This window comes from Dryobates pubescens, chromosome 10, assembly GCF_014839835.1.
Source record: "Dryobates pubescens isolate bDryPub1 chromosome 10, bDryPub1.pri, whole genome shotgun sequence".
Lineage (NCBI taxonomy): Eukaryota > Metazoa > Chordata > Aves > Piciformes > Picidae > Dryobates > Dryobates pubescens.
Window position 1 is genome coordinate 17,515,286 of NC_071621.1, and position 17,791 is coordinate 17,533,076.

At 62.9% G+C, this 17,791-nt stretch overlaps 2 protein-coding genes across 2 annotated transcripts in view; both read right to left on the bottom strand.

Moving 5' to 3' along the window:
• Positions 1-7, bottom strand: part of ARRB1 (arrestin beta 1) — an 8,020-nt gene extending 8,013 nt beyond the window's left edge. Inside the window, exon 1 of the mRNA XM_054164864.1 lies at positions 3-7. Within this exon, the coding sequence (XP_054020839.1) occupies positions 3-7 (5 nt within the window). The remainder of the gene's footprint in view (positions 1-2) is intronic.
• Positions 8-686: 679 nt separating this feature from the next.
• The window catches only part of ARAP1 (ArfGAP with RhoGAP domain, ankyrin repeat and PH domain 1), a 36,185-nt gene continuing 19,080 nt past the window's right edge, over positions 687-17,791 (bottom strand). Inside the window, 16 exon segments of the mRNA XM_054164865.1 lie at positions 687-877; positions 2,001-2,118; positions 2,273-2,341; positions 2,499-2,582; positions 2,867-3,014; positions 3,217-3,322; positions 5,464-5,676; positions 6,917-7,080; positions 7,269-7,314; positions 8,635-8,830; positions 9,707-9,809; positions 10,784-10,800; positions 10,802-10,920; positions 11,144-11,278; positions 12,980-13,154; positions 15,203-15,385. Of these exon segments, the coding sequence (XP_054020840.1) occupies positions 687-877; positions 2,001-2,118; positions 2,273-2,341; positions 2,499-2,582; positions 2,867-3,014; positions 3,217-3,322; positions 5,464-5,676; positions 6,917-7,080; positions 7,269-7,314; positions 8,635-8,830; positions 9,707-9,809; positions 10,784-10,800; positions 10,802-10,920; positions 11,144-11,278; positions 12,980-13,154; positions 15,203-15,385 (2,067 nt within the window).

The window sequence follows — 17,791 nt, forward strand, 5'->3', positions numbered from 1 at the left end:
ACCACATCCCATCCCAACCCATCCCCATCCCCTCTCTATCCTCATCCTACCACCGTCCTTATCCTATTTCTATCCCACCTCATCCCATCCCAACCCTTCCCCATCTCATCCCATCCCCATCCTACCTCCATCCCATCTCATCCCCAACCCATCCCCATCCTTATCCTATTTCCATCCCATCCCAACCCATCTCCATCCCATCCCTCTCCCATCTCCATCCCATCCTTCTCCCATCTCCATATTTCCATCCCATTCCCTCCCATCCCACTCCACCCCACCCAACCCATCCCACCACATCCCATCCCATCTCCATCCCCATCCTATTTCCATCCCATCCCATCCAACCCATCCCACCACATCCCATCCCATCTCCATCCCCATCCTATTTCCATCCCATCCCAGCCAACCCATCCCACCACATCCCATCCCATCTCCATCCCCATCCTATTTCCATCCCATCCCACCCCATCCCATCTCCATCCCCATCCTATTTCCATCCCATCCCATCCCACCCCATCCCATCTCCACCCCCATCCTATTTCTATCCCATCCCACCCAACTCTTCCCACCACATCCCATCCCATCTCCATCCCCATCTTGTTTCTATCCCATCCCACCACATCCCATCCCATCTCATCCCACCCCACCCAACTTATCCCATCCCACTCAATCCATCCCACCCCATCCTATCCCACCCACTCCACCCCACCCAATCTGGCCCATCCCACCCCAGGGCACCCCATGCTGTGCCTGCCCTGCTCACCGAGGTACAGCAGCATGCCCTCCATGGCCGCCTGCTTCTTCACCACCAGGTAGCTGTCGGTGCCCAGGCAGTGCAGGATGGGCAGAACCTTCTCTGAGTAGTGCAGGGGGCGCTCTAGGGGGGGCATGGTGACAGGAGGGGCTCAGGCAGCAGCCCTGGCACCTGCCACCCCCACCCTGGCACCCGCCACCCCCCCCCGCAGTGGGGTCAGGCTTGGCTCCTGAAGGTCTCCCAAGGTCTTGCTTCTCCCTCCCATCTCCAGGTCACTGCATCCCCTGCATGCTGCTGCTCCACATCCAGCTCCATCTCCATCTGTCTCCATCTCTACATCCATCTATCTCCACCCTCATCTCCATCTTCACATCACCTATCTCCAGCATCTCCATCCTCATCTCCATTCCCACTGCCATATCAATCCCCATCTCAACCTCCATCCCCATCTCAACCTCCATCCCCACCTCCATTCCCATCTCTATGTCCACCTCCACTTCCATCTATTTCCATCATCTCTATCCTCAGCTCCATTCCCACTTCCATATTCATTCCCACCTTCACCTCCATTCCCATCTATCTCCATCATCTCCATCTCCATCCCCACCTCCATTCCCACATCCACCTCCACCCCCACCTCCACCTCCATCCCCACCTCCACTCCCATTCCCACCTCCATCCCCACCTCCACCTCCATCCCCACCTCCATTCCCACCTCCACCTCCATTCCCACCTCCATCTCCACTTCCATCTCCACCTCCATTCCTATCCCCACCTCCATCCCCACCTCCACCTCCATCCCCACCTCCACCTCCATCCCCACCTCCATTCCCACCTCCACCTCCATTTCCACCTCCATCCCCACCTCCACCTCCATCCCCATCTCCATTCCCACCTCCACCTCCATTCCCACCTCCACCTCCATTCCCACCTCCACCTCCATTCCCACCTCCATCCCCACCTCCATTCCTATCTCCACCTCCATTCCCACTTCGATTCCCATCTCCACCTCCACCCCCACCTCCATCTCCATTGTCATCTCCACCTCCATCCCTACTTCCACCTCCACTTCCATCTCCACCTCCATCCCCACTTCCAATCCCACCTCCACCTCCATCCCCACCTCCAGCTGCATTCTCACCTTTACCCCCATCTCCACCCCCATTCTCATCTCCACCTCCACCTCTCTCCATCTCCACCTCATCTCCACTGCCATCCCCACCTCCAGCCCTGTGGAGCTCCCCACCTGCCTCCTCCCTCTCGTTGACCTCAAAGCAGCTCCAGTAGTCCTTCTCCTTCACCACCACTTTCCTCCTGTCCAGGATCTCCAGGGTCAGCTCCTCGGCTGTCATCGTGGCCGGGATCTGGCAGGGAGCAGCGCTGGGCTGGAGCCCACCTCCGGCAGCCCCCTGCCCACCCCCCTGGCTCACCTCACACCCTCCCTCCCCAGGCCACCAGAGAGCTGTGGAGCCTCAGGGAGGCCTCTTCCCCTCCATGGCCCCCAGTCCCAGCGCTCACCTTGATGTGCTGCTCCGCCTCGGTCTTCTTCTCCTCCAGGTAGACAGTGCAGATGAAGTCCCCTGCTTGCTGGAGACCCAACAAGAGAGCCCTTCCACCAGCCAGCATGGACAAGCCCCTCCTGCATCTCCAGGAGGTGCTGGAGCAGGGGCTGAGCTCTCCATGCCAAAAGGGTGCCCCCAGCCAAGGTGCCCCCAGGGCAAGGTGCCCCCGGGCCGGGACCCACCTGCGTCCCGCTGGAGGCTGCCTCCCGCAGCTTCATGATGGCCATGATCTCATCCTGCTGCTTCTTCATCTCTTGCTCGTTGACCTGCCGAGGAAGAGGAGCCCAGGGAGCCGTCAGGGCTCCACCAGGCCACCCTTGAGCTTCCCCACAGGAGCTCAGGGGCCTCCGCTGCCTCGCCAGGCGGTGCCAGCACCTCCGGGCTTGGGGCTCCCCAGGGCTTGGCGAGGACGTGGAGCCCCCTCCTCCCTGAAGCAAGGAGATGTCTTCAGGCAGAGCAGCTCCAGCTTCCTCCCCCTTCCCCTTCCCCCTCCCCTGGGAGCTGCCCACACCCCAGCCTGAGGCAGGGCTGGGGGTGGGGGAGAGCCTACGTTGAAGATGTTCACGTAGTGGCTGATGAGGTCCTCCACCACCCGGCCTGCCTTGTAGTCCTTCCCGTCGGTCTGGAAGAGCGTGGGCCCAAACACTATGGCCAGGTTGTGTGTGGTCATCTGGTTCTCCCCAGAGAAGAGCTGGACCCTGGCAGGAACCCCAGCATCAGAACCTCCTCCTCCTCAGCCTCGGCCCAGCCCGGGAGCACTGCTTGGCCCCCAGGTCCCTCTCTCCCTTCCTTGCGTGGGAGGGCGATGGAGGGATGGGGGCTCTCCTCCAGGAGACGTGGGGGTGATGCTCCACAGGGGCTCAGAGAGCTGCTGGCAGGGCTCTGCCACCCTTCTGGTACCTGAAGAGGTGGTTGATGAGAGCCTTCAGCGTGGCCCTGTTGACCGTGGGGAGGGCGTCCAGGAGCCGCCGGTACTCCCTGATCTTCTCCTCCTCATCCTCCAGTGCTGGCAGAAGGTGATGAAGGAGCATGGAAGGCTCTGATTGAGACCCATGGAGCCACCAGCCCAGCCCCACACCCTGCCTTAGATCCCCTTGCCCCACTGTGGGCATGGAGCATCCCTTGGGCCAGAGCATCCCGGCTTCATGGGGCTGGAGCATCCCTTGGGCCAGAGCATCCCAGCTCCATGGGGCTGGAGCATCCCTTGGGCCAGAGCATCCCAGCTCCATGGGGCTGGAGCATCCCTTGGGCCAGAGCATCCCAGCTCCATGGGGCTGGAGCATCCCTTGGGCCAGAGCATCCCAGCTCCATGGGGCTGGAGCATCCCTTGGGCCAGAGCATCCCAGCTCCATGGGGCTGGAGCATGCCTTGGGCCAGGGCATCCCAGCTCCATGGGGCTGGAGCATGCCTTGGGCCAGAGCATCCCTTGGGCCAGAGCATCCCAGCTCCATGGGGCTGGAGCATCCCTTGGGCCAGAGCATCCCAGCTCCATGGGGCTGGAGCATCCCTTGGGCCAGAGCATCCCAGCTCCATGGGGCTGGAGCATCCCTTGGGCCAGAGCATCCCAGCTCCATGGGGCTGGAGCATCCCTTGGGCCAGAGCATCCCAGCTCCATGGGGCTGGAGCATCCCTTGGGCCAGAGCATCCCAGCTCCATGGGGCTGGAGCATCCCTTGGGCCAGAGCATCCCAGCTCCATGGGGCTGGAGCATCCCTTGGGCCAGAGCATCCCAGCTCCATGGGGCTGGAGCATCCCTTGGGCCAGAGCATCCCAGCTCCATGGGGCTGGAGCATCCCTTGGGCCAGAGCATCCCAGCTCCATGGGGCTGGAGCATCCCTTGGGCCAGAGCATCCCTTGGGCCAGAGCATCCCAGCTCCATGGGGCTGGAGCATCCCTTGGGCCAGAGCATCCCAGCTCCATGGGGCTGGAGCATCCCTTGGGCCAGAGCATCCCTTGGGCCAGAGCATCCCAGCTCCATGGGGCTGGAGCATCCCAGGGTCCACATCATCCCATGGTCCACAGCATCCCAACTCCATAGGTGCAGAGCACCCTAGCTCCACAGCTCCAGAGCACCCCAGTTACATGGAAGCAGAACATGGCAGGAGCATCCCAGCTGCACAGGACTGGAGCATCCCAGCTCCACAGCACCATGGTTTGTGTCTGTTTAGCTCCTCAGTGCTTCCATCCACCCATCTCCATCCACCCATCTCCATCCACCCATCCATCTCCATCCACCCATCCATCTCCACCCACCCATCTCCATCCATCCATCCATCTCCATCCATCTCCATCCATCCATCTTCATCCATCCCCATCCATCTTCATCCATCCATCCATCTCCACCCATCCATCCATCTCCACCCATCCATCTCCATATATCCATCTCCATCCACCCACCCATCCCGATCCACCCACCCATCCATCTCCACCCATCCATCTCCACCCATCCATCTCCATCCATCCATCTCCATCCATCTTCATCCATCCATCTCCATCTATCTTCATCCATCCCCATCCATCCATCTCCATCCATCCATCCATCCCCATCCATCCATCTCCATCCATCCCCATCCATCCATCCATCTCCATCCATCTCCATCCATCCCCATCCATCCCCATCCATCCATCCCCATCCACCCACCCATCCATCCCCATCCATCTTCATCCACCCATCTCCATCCATCCCCATCCACCCATCTCCATCCATCCACCCATCCATCTCCATCCATCTTCATCCACCCATCTCCATCCATCCACCCATCCATCTCCATCCATCTTCATCCATCCATCTCCATCCATCCCCATCCACCCATCTCCATCCATCCACCCATCCATCTCCATCCATCTTCATCCACCCATCTCCATCCATCCACCCATCCATCTCCATCCATCTTCATCCATCCATCTCCATCCATCCCCATCCACCCATCTCCATCCATCCACCCATCCATCTCCATCCATCCCCATCCACCCATCTCCATCCATCCACCCATCCATCTCCATCCATCTTCATCCACCCATCTCCATCCATCCACCCATCCATCTCCATCCATCTTCATCCATCCATCTCCATCCATCTTCATCCACCCATCTCCATCCATCCATCCATCCCCCCACCCTCCCCCAGCATCACCAGGGGGACACTCACTGCTCGTCCTCAGCCAGTGCTGGCCCCAGTGGGAGGTGAAGAGGCCCTGGGGCAGGTCCCTGAAGAACCTCTTGAGGGTGCTGGCGACGTCGTCGAGCTGCTGCTCGCCCTCGCGCAGCCGCAGCCCGCGGGCGTCCCTGCGCAGCAGCTGCAGCAGGCTGGTGGTCTTGGAGTTCTGCCCGCTCTTGCGGTAGATGCCCTCAGAGGTCAGCCCTGGGGGGTTGCAGGGGGGCAGCTCAGCAGCTGAGGACACCTCCCCCCCTGCCAAGGGCACGGCCAACCACCCCCTGGCAGCCCGCCCCAGGGATGCCCAAGGAGGAGCTGCCCACCCGGGACCCCCCCAAGGAGGTGTGGGGTGGAGACAGAGCTCTGCCCCAGCTGGAGGGCTCCCAGGGGAGGGGGGGATGAGGGACACTTGGGTAACAGCTTCATCATGGAGCTGGAGGAAGGCTCAGAGGGGGGCCTCGGACAGTTGGATGCTGGCACCCAGCTGGCAGCAGTGGGCACAGCCCTCAGGCAGCGCTGGCAGTGCCAGGGAGCCCTGGGCAGGAAGCTGCTAAGAGCCAAGCAGGGCAAGGGCAGGGTCCTGCCCCTGGGCAGGGACAACCTCCTGCAGCAGCACAGCCCAGGGGGGAGCTGCTGGGGAGCAGCTGCCTGGAGGAGGAGCTGGGGGTGGGCAGAAGGAGCTGCCCAGCAGCCAGCAAGGTGCCCTGGGGAGATGCCAAAGGTGTCCTGGGGGGGCATGGAGAAGAGTGTGGGCAGCAGCAGGGGCAGGGAGGTTCTGCTGCCCCTCTGCTCTGCCCTGTGGAGGCCACAGCTGCAGGGCTGGGGGGCAAGAGCCTGGGGCTGGCATCTGCTGAGGGGTGCCCAGGGCTCAAGGGGCACCAAGGGGCAGCCAGGAGGTGCCAGCAGGAGCAACTTGTTTGGGGTGAGGCTGCTGGAGAGGCCTGGAGCAGGCTGCCCAGAGAGGATGTGGAGAGCTTCCACCCCCCCTGGAGCCATGGTGCCCCTGGGCAAGCTGCTGGGGGTGCCCTGCTGGCCTGGGTGGGCTCCAGGGGTCACTTCCCACCACCTCCATGCTGCCATTCCAGGACTCTGGAAGCCCATGGTGTGTTTGTCCCCCCTCCCAGGTGCAGCTGGGCTCGGGCTGGGAGGGGACAGGAGCTGGGCAGCTGCTGTTGGCAGCCTGCTGGCAGGAGGAGGTCTTGGGGGAGCCCAGGAGGGGCTCCTGGTGCCCAGAGAGGGCCGGGGCAGGGCTGGCAGGGGCAGGACGTGGAGCCCTGCTCCCTTCCCAAGGCACTGTGGCCAGGCCAGCAGGTGCCTGGCTGCAGAGCTCCCTGCCCAGCGCCGGGCTGGGGCTGTGCCAGCGCTGCCGGGTCTCCAGCCACGGCGGGGAGCCAAGGGCCACGCTCTGGTGGCCAGCAGCAGCCAGGTGCCCCCAGGGGCCACCTACCACACTGGGTGATGTAGTCGATGCAGCGATCCACCAGCAAGGGCACGTTGGCCTCGGTCAGCTGCTGCTCCGCCAAGGAGTCCCCAGAGCCCCCTGCAGCCTTCTGGATGGCCTGCACCCAGCCCAGGAAGTCCAACTTCCTCTCCCCCTGGATGTACAAAGTCCTGCCAGCAAGAGGCACCTCAGTGCAGGACCACCCCCACCCCCCAGAGCCCACCCAGACCCCCCCAGGAAGCTCAGCCCCTGGCCTCTGCTGAGGGGCTCAGATCATCCCGGGAAGGGGGAAGATGCCCCGGGGGGAGGCGGGGTCTTGGGGAGGGGTGGGAGAATTGGCTGAAGCCTCTCCTCTTACCTTCTCCTCTCCACCAGCACCAGCACCTCGTTGTCTCCTTGGATGGCTGGAAGAGGAAGGCAGAGAACTCATCACCATCGAGGTGGGGGGGCCCAGGTCCCCTCCCCACCACCCCCCCTGCCATGGCGAGGGCTGCCTGGGGGGAACAAGAGGATGGAGAGGAGGAAGAGTGGCAGCAACCCAGGGAGTGAGGAAGATGAAGGAGAGGAGGAAGAGTGGCTGCAACCCAGGGAGTGAGGAAGATGATGGAGAGGAGGAAGAGTGGCAGCAACCCAGGGAGTGAGGAAGATGAAGGAGAGGAGGAAGAGTGGCCACAACCCAGGGAGTGAGGAAGATGATGGAGAGGAGGAAGACTGGCTGCAACCCAGGGAGTGAGGAAGATGAAGGAGAGGAGGAAGAGTGGCCACAACCCAGGGAGTGAGGAAGATGATGGAGAGGAGGAAGAGTGGCTGCAACCCAGGGAGTGAAGAAGATGAAGGAGAGGAGGAAGAGTGGCTGCGACCCAGGGAGTGAGGAAGATGAAGGAGAGGAGGAAGAGTGGCTGCGACCCAGGGAGTGAGGAAGATGAAGGAGAGGAGGAAGAGTGGCTGCAAGCCAGGGAGTGAGGAAGATGAAGGAGAGGAGGAAGAGTGGCTGCAACCCAGGGAGTGAGGAAGATGAAGGAGAGGAGGAAGAGTGGCTGCAACCCAGGGAGTGAGGAAGATGAAGGAGAGGAGGAAGAGTGGCTGCAACCCAGGGAGTGAGGAAGATGAAGGAGAGGAGGAAGAGTGGCCACAACCCAGGGAGTGAGGAAGATGAAGGAGAGGAGGAAGAGTGGCTGCAACCCAGGGAGTGAGGAAGATGAAGGAGAGGAAGAAGAGTGGCTGCAACCCAGGAGTGGAGATGATGGAGAGGAGGAAGCTGGGTGCCCTGTCCTGGGTGCCCCTGCTCTGGGTGCCCTTCCCTCTGTGCCCCTGCCCTGGGTACCCTTGCCTCTGTGCCCCTGCCCTGGATGCCTGCTCTGGGTGCCCTTGCCTCTGTGCCCCTGCCCTGGATGCCTGCTCTGGGTGCCCTTGCCTCTGTGCCCCTGCCCTGGATGCCTGCTCTGGGTGCCCTTGCCTCTGTGCCCCTGCCCTGGATGCCTGCTCTGGGTGCCCTTGCCTCTGTGCCCCGCCCTCTGTGCCTCTCCCTCTCTGCCCTACCCTGTGTGCCCTTCCCTGTGTGCCCCTGCCTTGGGTGCCCTGCCCTCTGTGCCCCTGCCTTGGGTGCCCTGCCCTCTGTGCCCCTGCCCTGTGCCCTCCCTCTGTGCCCCTGCCCTGGGTGCCCTGCCCTCTGTGCCCCTGCCCTGTGCCCTGCCCCGTGCCCTGCCCCGTGCGGCGGGCCTCACAGAGCTCCTGCAGCTTGCGCAGCTGCAGCGGTTCCTGCCTCTCGCGGTCCCGGGGGCAGAGGTGGAGCTGGGAGCCCGCCAGGGCGAACCAGCCCTCCCTGGCCTGCTCCAGGTCCAGGCCTCCCTTGTAGCGCAGGCGGCCCAGGCGCTGGAAGTCCACAGCCAGCAGCTCCTCCGCGCCGGGCGGCAGGAAGCCCTGGGGGGAGAGGGAAAGGAATCCTCAGTGCCAGCCCGCGGGGGGGGCACCCGGCTGCCCCCCAGCTGCCCCCCAGCAGCCCTTGGGAAGCACCCAGCTGCCCTCCAGCAGCACCCGGGAAGCACCCAGCAGCTCCCCCAGCAGCCCCAGGGAGCACCCAGCTGCCCCCCAGCAGCCCTGGGTGGACACCCAGCTGCCACCCAGCAGGCCCAGGGAGCCCCCAGCTATCCCCTAGCAGTCCTGGGGAGCCCCCAGCTGCCCCCCAGCTGCCCCTCAGCAGCCCCAGGGAGCACCCAGCTGCCCCCCAGCAGCCCCAGCAGGTACTCAGCTGCCCCCCAGCAGCCCCAGGGAGCACCCAGCTGCCCCCCAGCAGCCCCAGGGAGCACCCAGCTGCCCCCCAGCAGCCCCAGGGAATACCCAGTTGCCCCTAGCTGGCCCCCAGCAGAACCCAGGAAGCACCCAGCTGCCCCCCAGCTGCCCCTCAGCAGCCCCAGGGAGCACCCAGCTGCCCCCAGCAGTAGCCAGGGGCCACCCAGCTGCCCCCCAGCAGCCACAGGGAATACCCAGTTGCCCCTAGCTGGCCCCCAGCAGAACCCAGGAAGCACCCAGCTGCCCCCCAGCTGCCCCTCAGCAGCCCCAGGGAGCACCCAGCTGCCCCCAGCAGTAGCCAGGGGCCACCCAGCTGCCCCCCAGCAGCCACAGGGAATACCCAGTTGCCCCTAGCTGGCCCCCAGCAGAACCCAGGAAGCACCCAGCTGCCCCCCAGCTGCCCCTCAGCAGCCCCAGGGAGCACCCAGCTGCCCCCATCAGTAGCCGGGGGCCACCCAGCTGCCCCCCAGCAGCCCCAGGGGCTTACCCCAGGGCAGCACCTCCTACCTTGGCTATGGAGTGCAGCCACTCGCGGGCGGCCTCGGGGCTCTCCAGCCCGAAGAGGTAGAGCCTCTCCGACTCGGTGTAGAGCTCAAAGGTGCTCTCCAGCCTGGGGGGCAGAGGGAGAGAACAGCCCTGGGAGCTGGGGGGGGGCAGGGGGCAGGGAGGAGGGGCAGGGATGTCACACGGGGAGGGAGAAGGTCCTGCTCCAGGTCGGCTCACCCAGGGCTGGGGAGATGGCAAATGTGTGCCTGGGAGCTCTGGGGATACTCTGAGGATACTCTAGGGAGACTATGGGGATGCCATAGGGGTACTGTGGGGATACTACGGGGATAGTACAGGGATACTATGGGGATACTATAGGGATGATGTAGGGAGACCATAGGGATGCTATAGGGAGACCATAGGGATTATGTAGGGAGACCATAGTGGTACTATGGGGATACTATAGGGAAACTGTAGGGGTACTAAAGGGGTGCTATAGGGTTATTATGGGAGTTCCATGGGGATAGTACAGAGATATTATGGGGATACTATGGGGATACTGTAGGGGTACCATGGGGATACTATAGGGATGCTGTTGGAGTACTACAGGGATGCTATAGGGGCACTATGGGGACAGTGTAGGGATACTAGGGGGATACTGTAGGGGTACTATGGGGACAGTGTAGGGATACTAGGGGGATACTGTAGGGGTACCACGGGGATAGTATAGGGATACTATGGGGACACTGCAGGGATGCTGTTGGAGTACTACAGGGATGCTATAGGGGCACTGTAGGGGTATTATAGGGATAGTATAGGGATACTACAGGGAGACTATAGGGATGCTGTAGGAGTACTATAGGAATAGCATAGAGGTATTATGGGGATACTATAGGGACACTGTGGGGATATTATGGAGATAGTATAGGGATACTATGAGGATAGTATAGGGATATTACAGGGATATTACAGGGCTGCCACAAGGATGCTGCAGGGCTGCCACAAGGATGCTGCAGGGCTGCCACAGGGACACTCTGGGGCCACCTCAGGGACAGCGTGGGGGCGCTGTGGAGCACCAGGCCGGGTGCCCAGCCTTACCCGTGGGTGTGGGGGGGGGTTGCTGACCAGGCAGACGACGTCCTGCAGCCTGAGCTCGCCGTTGGGCAGGGGGCTGCGCTCGCTCTCGTAGTAGCTGAGCAGCCCCTCCTGCAGCGTGCACCAGCGCCGGCTGAACTCTGCGTGCCGCGGGATGGTGCTCAGCAGCGCCCCCCGGCGGCCCCCACCCCCCCCTTGCCTGCCCACCTCCGAGCTGGGTGAAGCTCCACCGCCTCCGCGGTGGCTCCACCCAGCTGCTCAGCATCACTTTCGGAGCCACCCCTGAGCAGTCCACCTCCTCCCACCTCCTCCCCCCCACCCCCTTGCACCCTTGGTGGTCTCCCCCCGAGGCCCTCCCCCTACCTTCTGCGCCCTTCCTCTCGCCAATGGGCTTGGCCATGGAGGGAGTCTTGTAGAGGAAGCCGTTGTGGGTGACGGAGGGCAGGGGCACCAGGTAGGGCTTCTCCTCGGTGCTGCCCACCTCCAGGCGTGGAGCCTCTGCGGAGGGGACACCTCCAGCTCGTCACCCCCAGCTCAGAAGGACCTTCCCCCCACCAATGTCCCCCCAGGCTGTCCCCTGCATCCCTGCATCCCACATCCCAGCTGGGATGGGGCCGGGGATGCTGTGGGAAGGGGAGGACTGGATCCCACCCCTGCTGAGCCTTCTCCTGCCTGGCTCCATGGAGGGAGAAGGGCAGGACCTGGCGGGGCAGGGGCTGAGAGGACGACCCAGGGGTCTGCCACTGCCTCAGTTTCCCCGCTGTGCCCGCCAGCAGGAGGCATCTCCCCGGTTCCTCGGGGGACCAGGCAGAGGTGGGGTGCAGGGAGACCCCTGAAGCACCCCAAGGTCACACCATGGCCTCTAGAGGTGGAGATGCCCAGGAGAATGCAAAGCTTTGTTCGACCAGCCCAGCTCCTCCAGCCCAGCTCCTCCAGCCCTTCTCCTCCAGCCCAGCCCAGCTCCTCCAGCCCTTCTCCTCCAGCCCAGCCCAGCTCTTCCAGCCCTTCTCCCCCAGACCAGACCAGCTCTTCCAGCCCTTCTCCACCAGCCTAGCTCCTCCAGCCCAGCCTAGCCCAGCTCCTCCAGCCCTTCTCCTCCAGCCCAGCCTAGCCCAGCTTCTCCACCAGCCCAGCCCAGCCCAGTTCCTCCAGCCCTTCTCCACCAGCCCAGCCCAGCCCAGCTCCTCCAGCCCTTCTCCCCCAGCCCAGCCCAGCTCCTCCAGCCCTTCTCCCCCAGCCCAGCCCAGCTCTTCCAGCCCTCCTCCACCAGCCCAGCCCAGCCCAGCTCCTCCAGCCCTTCTCCCCAAGACCAGCCCAGCTCTTCCAGCCCTTCTCCACCAGCCCAGCCCAGCCCCTCTAGCCCAGCCTAGCCTAGCCTAGCCCAGCTCCCCCAGCCCTTCTACACCAGCCCAGCTCCACCAGCCTAGCCCAGCTCCTCCAGGCCATCCCTTTTCCTCCAGCCCAGCTCTGCTCCATCCCAGTGCCCTGGAGATGACCTCCAGAGCCAATCCCAGCCGGATGAGCTCAGAGGTTTGGGTTTCTCCAGCCCACCAGGGTGGCCAGGAGGTCCTCATCACTCTCCCAGACCTCTTTGGTGTGGAGCCCCAACCCCCAGCCCTGGGCTGACTCCAGCTTCTGCAGGAGGGCTTTGGCCACCCAGGAGTAGCAGCTCCAGCACACCTTCATCCCAGCTTCCCAAGGCTGGAAGTTCACCCAGGGCTAGGGGGAGGCTTGGTTCTATGGGAACCCCCACCCCCAGAGCTGGGCTTGTGGGGGTGGGCACTGGAGATGGAGGTTTCCCAGCTGGCAGGGGCATGGCCCCTGAAGCTCTCAGAGATGCCCACAGCATGCCAGGGTGGTGCAGAAGGTCTGATGCCATCCTTCCCACTGCCATCAACCCCCAACCAGGCTGTGGACCACTGTCTCCAGCTGGCACGGAACCTCCCTCCCTGCCCCCCCCCCCCAGCCCACCCCCGACCCAAGGGTGCGAGGAGCACCCCAAAACCCTCCCTCCTGAGGTGCACAGAGCCTGGCAGCACCAAGCAGCCGCTCTTGGAAGCTGCAGGGCAGGGCACAGAGCTTGGACCACGGCCACATCCCTCAGGGACACAGCAGCAGCTCTGCTTCCCAGCTTCTGCAACGACAGTGGTGGACTCGGGGCAGCCCCTGGTGGCCTGCCGGGGGGAGGTCAGCTCCTACCTGAGGTCTTGTTGTGGAGCAGGAACTCCATCTGCAGCCTCTGCCCGCTCCGCTCGGCCAGGGCCAGGGGCGTGGGGCACTCGGGGTCGCCACTGGCACAGCTGGCAGCTGCCCCACAGAAGAGCAGAGCCTGGGTCTCGGCCAGGTCGCTGGTGGTGACAGCCACGCACAGAGCCTGTGAGTGAGCCAGAGAGGGGGAAAGGGAGGCTGAAGGCTCCCCTGGACGATAAGGAGGGGAAAGAGAAGGAGGAGGAGGAAGAAGAAGGGAAAGAGGGAGAGGAGGGATAGGAAAAAGAGGAAGAGGGGAAAGGGGAAGAAAATGAGAGAAGAGGAAAGAAGAGGAGGAGGAAGAGAAGGAAGAAAAAGAGCAGGATGAGGAGGAAGTAAAAGAGGAGAAAGAGGAGGACGAAGAAGAAGAAAATAAGAAGGAAGAGGAGGAAGAAAAGGAAGGGGGGAGGAAAAAGAGGGGAAGAAAGAAAAGGAAGAGAAGGAGGAAAAAGAGGGGGAAGGAAGAAAAAAGGGGGAAGAAAAAAAGAGAAGGAAGAAAAAAAGAGAAGAAAGAAAAAAAAAGAGAAAAAAAAAGAGAAGGAAGAAAAAAAAAGAGAAGGAAGAAAAAAAAAGAGAAGGAAGAAAAAAAAGAGAAGGAAGAAAAAAAAGAGAAGGAAGAAAAAACAGAGGAGGAAGAAAAAACAGAGGAGGAAGAAGAAGAAAGAGGAGGAAGAAGAAGAAAGAGGAGGAAGAAGAAGAAAGAGGAGGAAGAAGAAGAAAGAGGAGGAAGAAGAAGAAAGAGGAGGAAGAAGAAGAAAGAGGAGGAAGAAGAAGAAAGAGGAGGAAGGGGAGAACCTGAGGCGACAGGAGCCGGGCGGGAGCGCGGCGGAGCTGCCGCCCCCCGGGCAGGACAAAAGCGGCCGGGCCGGGGCCGGGGCCGGGGCCGAGGGGCCGGGGCCGGGAGGGGGTGTGTGGAAGAAGCCCAAAAAAGAGTCGGGAATGGGGCGGCGAATCCCTGCTGGAGCCGGGATGAGGTCATCGGGCAGCGGGCGGGACCGCTCCGCCGCCGCCGCGACACAAACAAGGACCGGGGCAGGGCTCCGGCCGCCCCCCGCAGCAGCCCCGCCGGAGGGGCTGGAGAGCTGGGAGAGCAATTCCCAGGGGAACGCGGCACTGGGAGCGGGAATGGGTGGGCCGGGTGAGGGATTAGGGGTGCTGGGTGACCCCCCTCCCCCAGCACTGTGGGGAGCTTGAGGAGCTTCATCCCATGGGATCAGAGCTCCTGGAAGGTGGGGAGGGGTTGGATGTGGTGATCCCAAAGGAGGAAATCCCAATCCAGCACTGGGATCAGGAATGGCTGAGCTGGGTGAGGGGTTAGGGGTGCTGGGTGACCTCCCTCCCCCAGCACTGTGGGGAGCTTGAGGAGCTTCATCCCGTGGGATCAGAGCTTCTGGATGTCCTGGAAGCTGGGAAGGGGTTGGATGTGATGATCCCAAAGGTCTCTTCCAACCACCCCCAGGAGCCCCAGCTCCAGGTGAGGTTCCAGGAGCCCCAGTTCAGGCCAGTGCTGGACCCCAACACCACTTCCAGGTGGGATGAGGGGGGGGACACCCCACCTCAGACTGGGGTCTCCAGCCTGGAAATGAAGTTGGTTGTGGTCCAGCCCAGAGCTGAGGCTCAGCCCTTCTGGGTTTGAAGCTCCTGGAGACCCTCAGGCTTCATCTGGGGGGGAAGGGGCACAGTGGGAATGTGGGGTGGGAAATGGGGGCTGGGGTGACACAGGCAGGGGGATGGGAAGGGAAAGGGGAACCATCCAGTCTCATCCAGCCTTATCCAACCCCATCCGACTTCCACCCAAGCCAATCCCATCCAGCCCCATCCAAGCCAATCCCATCTAGCCTCATCCAACACCATCGAGCCTCATGCAAACCCATCCAATCCTCTATCCAATCCAACTCCATCCAGCCTCATCCAACCCCATCCAGCACCATCCAACCCAATCCCATCCAGCCTCATCCAACCCCATCCAGCACCATCCAACCCAATCCAACCTCCATCCAACCCAATCCAACCTCCATCCAGCACCATCCCACCTCCATCCAACCACCATCCAACCTCCACCCAACCTCATCCAACCTCCACCCCAGAACACCCTCAGGACCCAAGTTCAGCTCCACTTAGCACCCAGGTGGGACCCTCAAGAGGAGGAGGAGGATGGTGGAGGAGACCCCTGACCCTGTTGAGCTCCTCCTGGTTGCCAAAGAGGGGATGGTACCGCCGGTATTTGCCCTGCCGGTACTTGGCGCTGAGGAAACGTCTCCGCTCCTGGCTGCTGCTGCTGGGGCTGATGGCTTCACTGGGAGGGACGTTGGCAGCCCAGAACTGGTTGGCCACAGCGTTGCCAAGCTGGTGGAAGAGCTGTGGAGGACAAGGGGAGGTTGGGGAGGTGGTGCCAGGAGGGTGAAGAGTGGTTGAGGTTGGTGAGGTGGTGCCAGGAGGGTGAAGAGTGGTTGAGGTTGGGAGGGTGGTGCCAGGAGGGTGAAGAGTGGTTGAGGTTGGGAAGGTGGTGCCAGGAGGATGAAGAGTGGTTGAGGTTGGTGAGGTGGTGCCAGGAGGGTGAAAAGTGGTTGAGGTTGGTGAGGTGGTGCCAGGAGGGTGAAGAGTGGTTGAGGTTGGGAGGGTGGTGCCAGGAGGGTGAAGAGTGGTTGAGGTTGGGAGGGTGGTGCCAGGAGGGTGAAGAGTGGTTGAGGTTGGGAAGGTGGTGCCAGGAGGGTGAAGAGTGGTTGAGGTTGGTGAGGTGGTGCCAGGAGGATGAAGAGTGGTTGAGGTTGGTGAGGTGGTGCCAGGAGGATGAAGAGTGGTTGAGGTTGGTGAGGTGGTGCCAGGAGGGTGAAGAGTGGTTGAGGTTGGTGAGGTGGTGCCAGGAGGGTGAAGAGTGGTTGAGGTTGGTGAGGTGGTGCCAGGGGGTGAAGAGTGGTTGAGGTTGGGAAGGTGGTGCCAGGAGGGTGAAGAGTGGTTGAGGTTGGGAAGGTGGTGCCAGGAGGGTGAAGAGTGGTTGAGGTTGGGAGGGTGGTGCCAGGAGGGTGAAGAGTGGTTGAGGTTGGGAAGGTAGTGCCAGGAGGGTGAAGAGTGGTTGAGGTTGGGAAGGTGGTGCCAGGAGGGTGAAGAGTGGTTGAGGTTGGGAGGGTGGTGCCAGGAGGGTGAAGAGTGGTTGAGGTTGGGAGGGTGGTGCCAGGAGGGTGAAGAGTGGTTGAGGTTGGGAAGGTAGTGCCAGGAGGATGAAGAGTGGTTGAGGTTGGTGAGGTGGTGCCAGGAGGGTGAAGAGTGGTTGAGGTTGGTGAGGTGGTGCCAGGAGGGTGAAGAGTGGTTGAGGTTGGTGAGGTGGTGCCAGGAGGGTGAAGAGTGGTTTGGCATAGCTGGGGGCTTGGTGGGCATGGCCCTGGAGGGTCTCTGTTTGGGTGGGATGGGGATGGAGGTTGAGGTGCTGGGGGGGGATGGAGGGTGAGGAGCTGCTGGGACATCCACACAGCCCAGTGCCACCCAGGGGGTGCCTGGAGGGGTGAAGGAGGCACAAGGCCCCTGGGTGGCCAGGCTGGAGCAGCAGCCCCCCCCTCTCAGGCAGGAAGAGCTGCTCCTTGCCCAGCCCCAGCTCCCACAGGAGCTTCAACCTCCAACATCTGGCAGCTTCCACCCCCACCCCCCCTCCTTCCCCTTCCTCCGGCCCTGGAGAGATCACATCTGGAGAGCAGCCTCCAGCTGCGGATGGGAGCTTCCCCCTCCAGGTCCTGCCGCCCCACGGCCAGCAGGAACAGCTTCAGCAGACCCCACGGCGCCCCCCGGCAGCCCACGGAGGAGCTCCACCGGCACCACCCCGAAGAATCCCGGGGTGCTTTGGGGTGGTCCCCAAGCAGGTTTGGGGGCGGGCAGGAGGCTGTCCCGGCGGCGGGAGGGGAGGAAGGCAGCAGCTGGAAGCGTTCTGGGGCGGAGGGAGCAGGGTGGGACAGCAGCAGGAATGTCGGATCCAGGCGGGAATGCTGGGAGAAGCTGGGGCCGGCCAAGGGCCGGGGCCGGGAGCAAACCCCAGCCCCCTCCCAGCCCAGCCCGGCCCAGCCCAGCGCTGCATTCCAGCCGCGGTGGTCAGACTGGTTTGGTGGAGCCGCTCCGCTCCACGCCGCCCCCCCAGGCACAGCCTCCGCGGCCGGGGACACACAGACGCTGTCTGTCTGCAGGGCAGAGGTCACCTGGCACAGACCCCAGAGTGAGGACCGGTGGAAAGGGACCCCTGGAGCCCACTCATGCCAGCTGGGCACCCCCAGCAACTTGCCCAGGGGCACCATGGCACCAGGGAGGGGTTGGAAGCTCTCCACAGCCTCTCTGGGCAGCCTGCTCCAGGCCTCTGCAGCAGCCTCACCCCAAGCAAGTTGCTCCTGCTGGCACCTCCTGCCTGCCACTTGGTGCCACATGCCCCTTGGCCTGCCCCTGGGCACCCCTCAGCAGATGCCAGCCCCCAGCCTCTTGCCCCCCAGCCCTGCAGCTGTGGCCTCCCCAGGGCAGAGCAGAGGGGCAGCAGAACCTCCCTGCCCCTGCTGCTGCCCACACTCTGCTCCATGCCCCCCAGGACACCTTTGGCCTCCTTGTCCCCCAGGGCACCTTGCTGGCTGCTGGGCACCTCCTTGTGCCCACCCCCAGCTCCTTCTCCTGGCAGCTGCTCCCCAGCAGCTCCCCCCTGGGCTGTGCTGCTGCAGGAGGTTGTCCCTGCCCAGGGGCAGTTCCCTGCCCTTGCCCTGCTTGGCCTTCAGCAGCTTCCTGCCCAGGGCTCCCTGG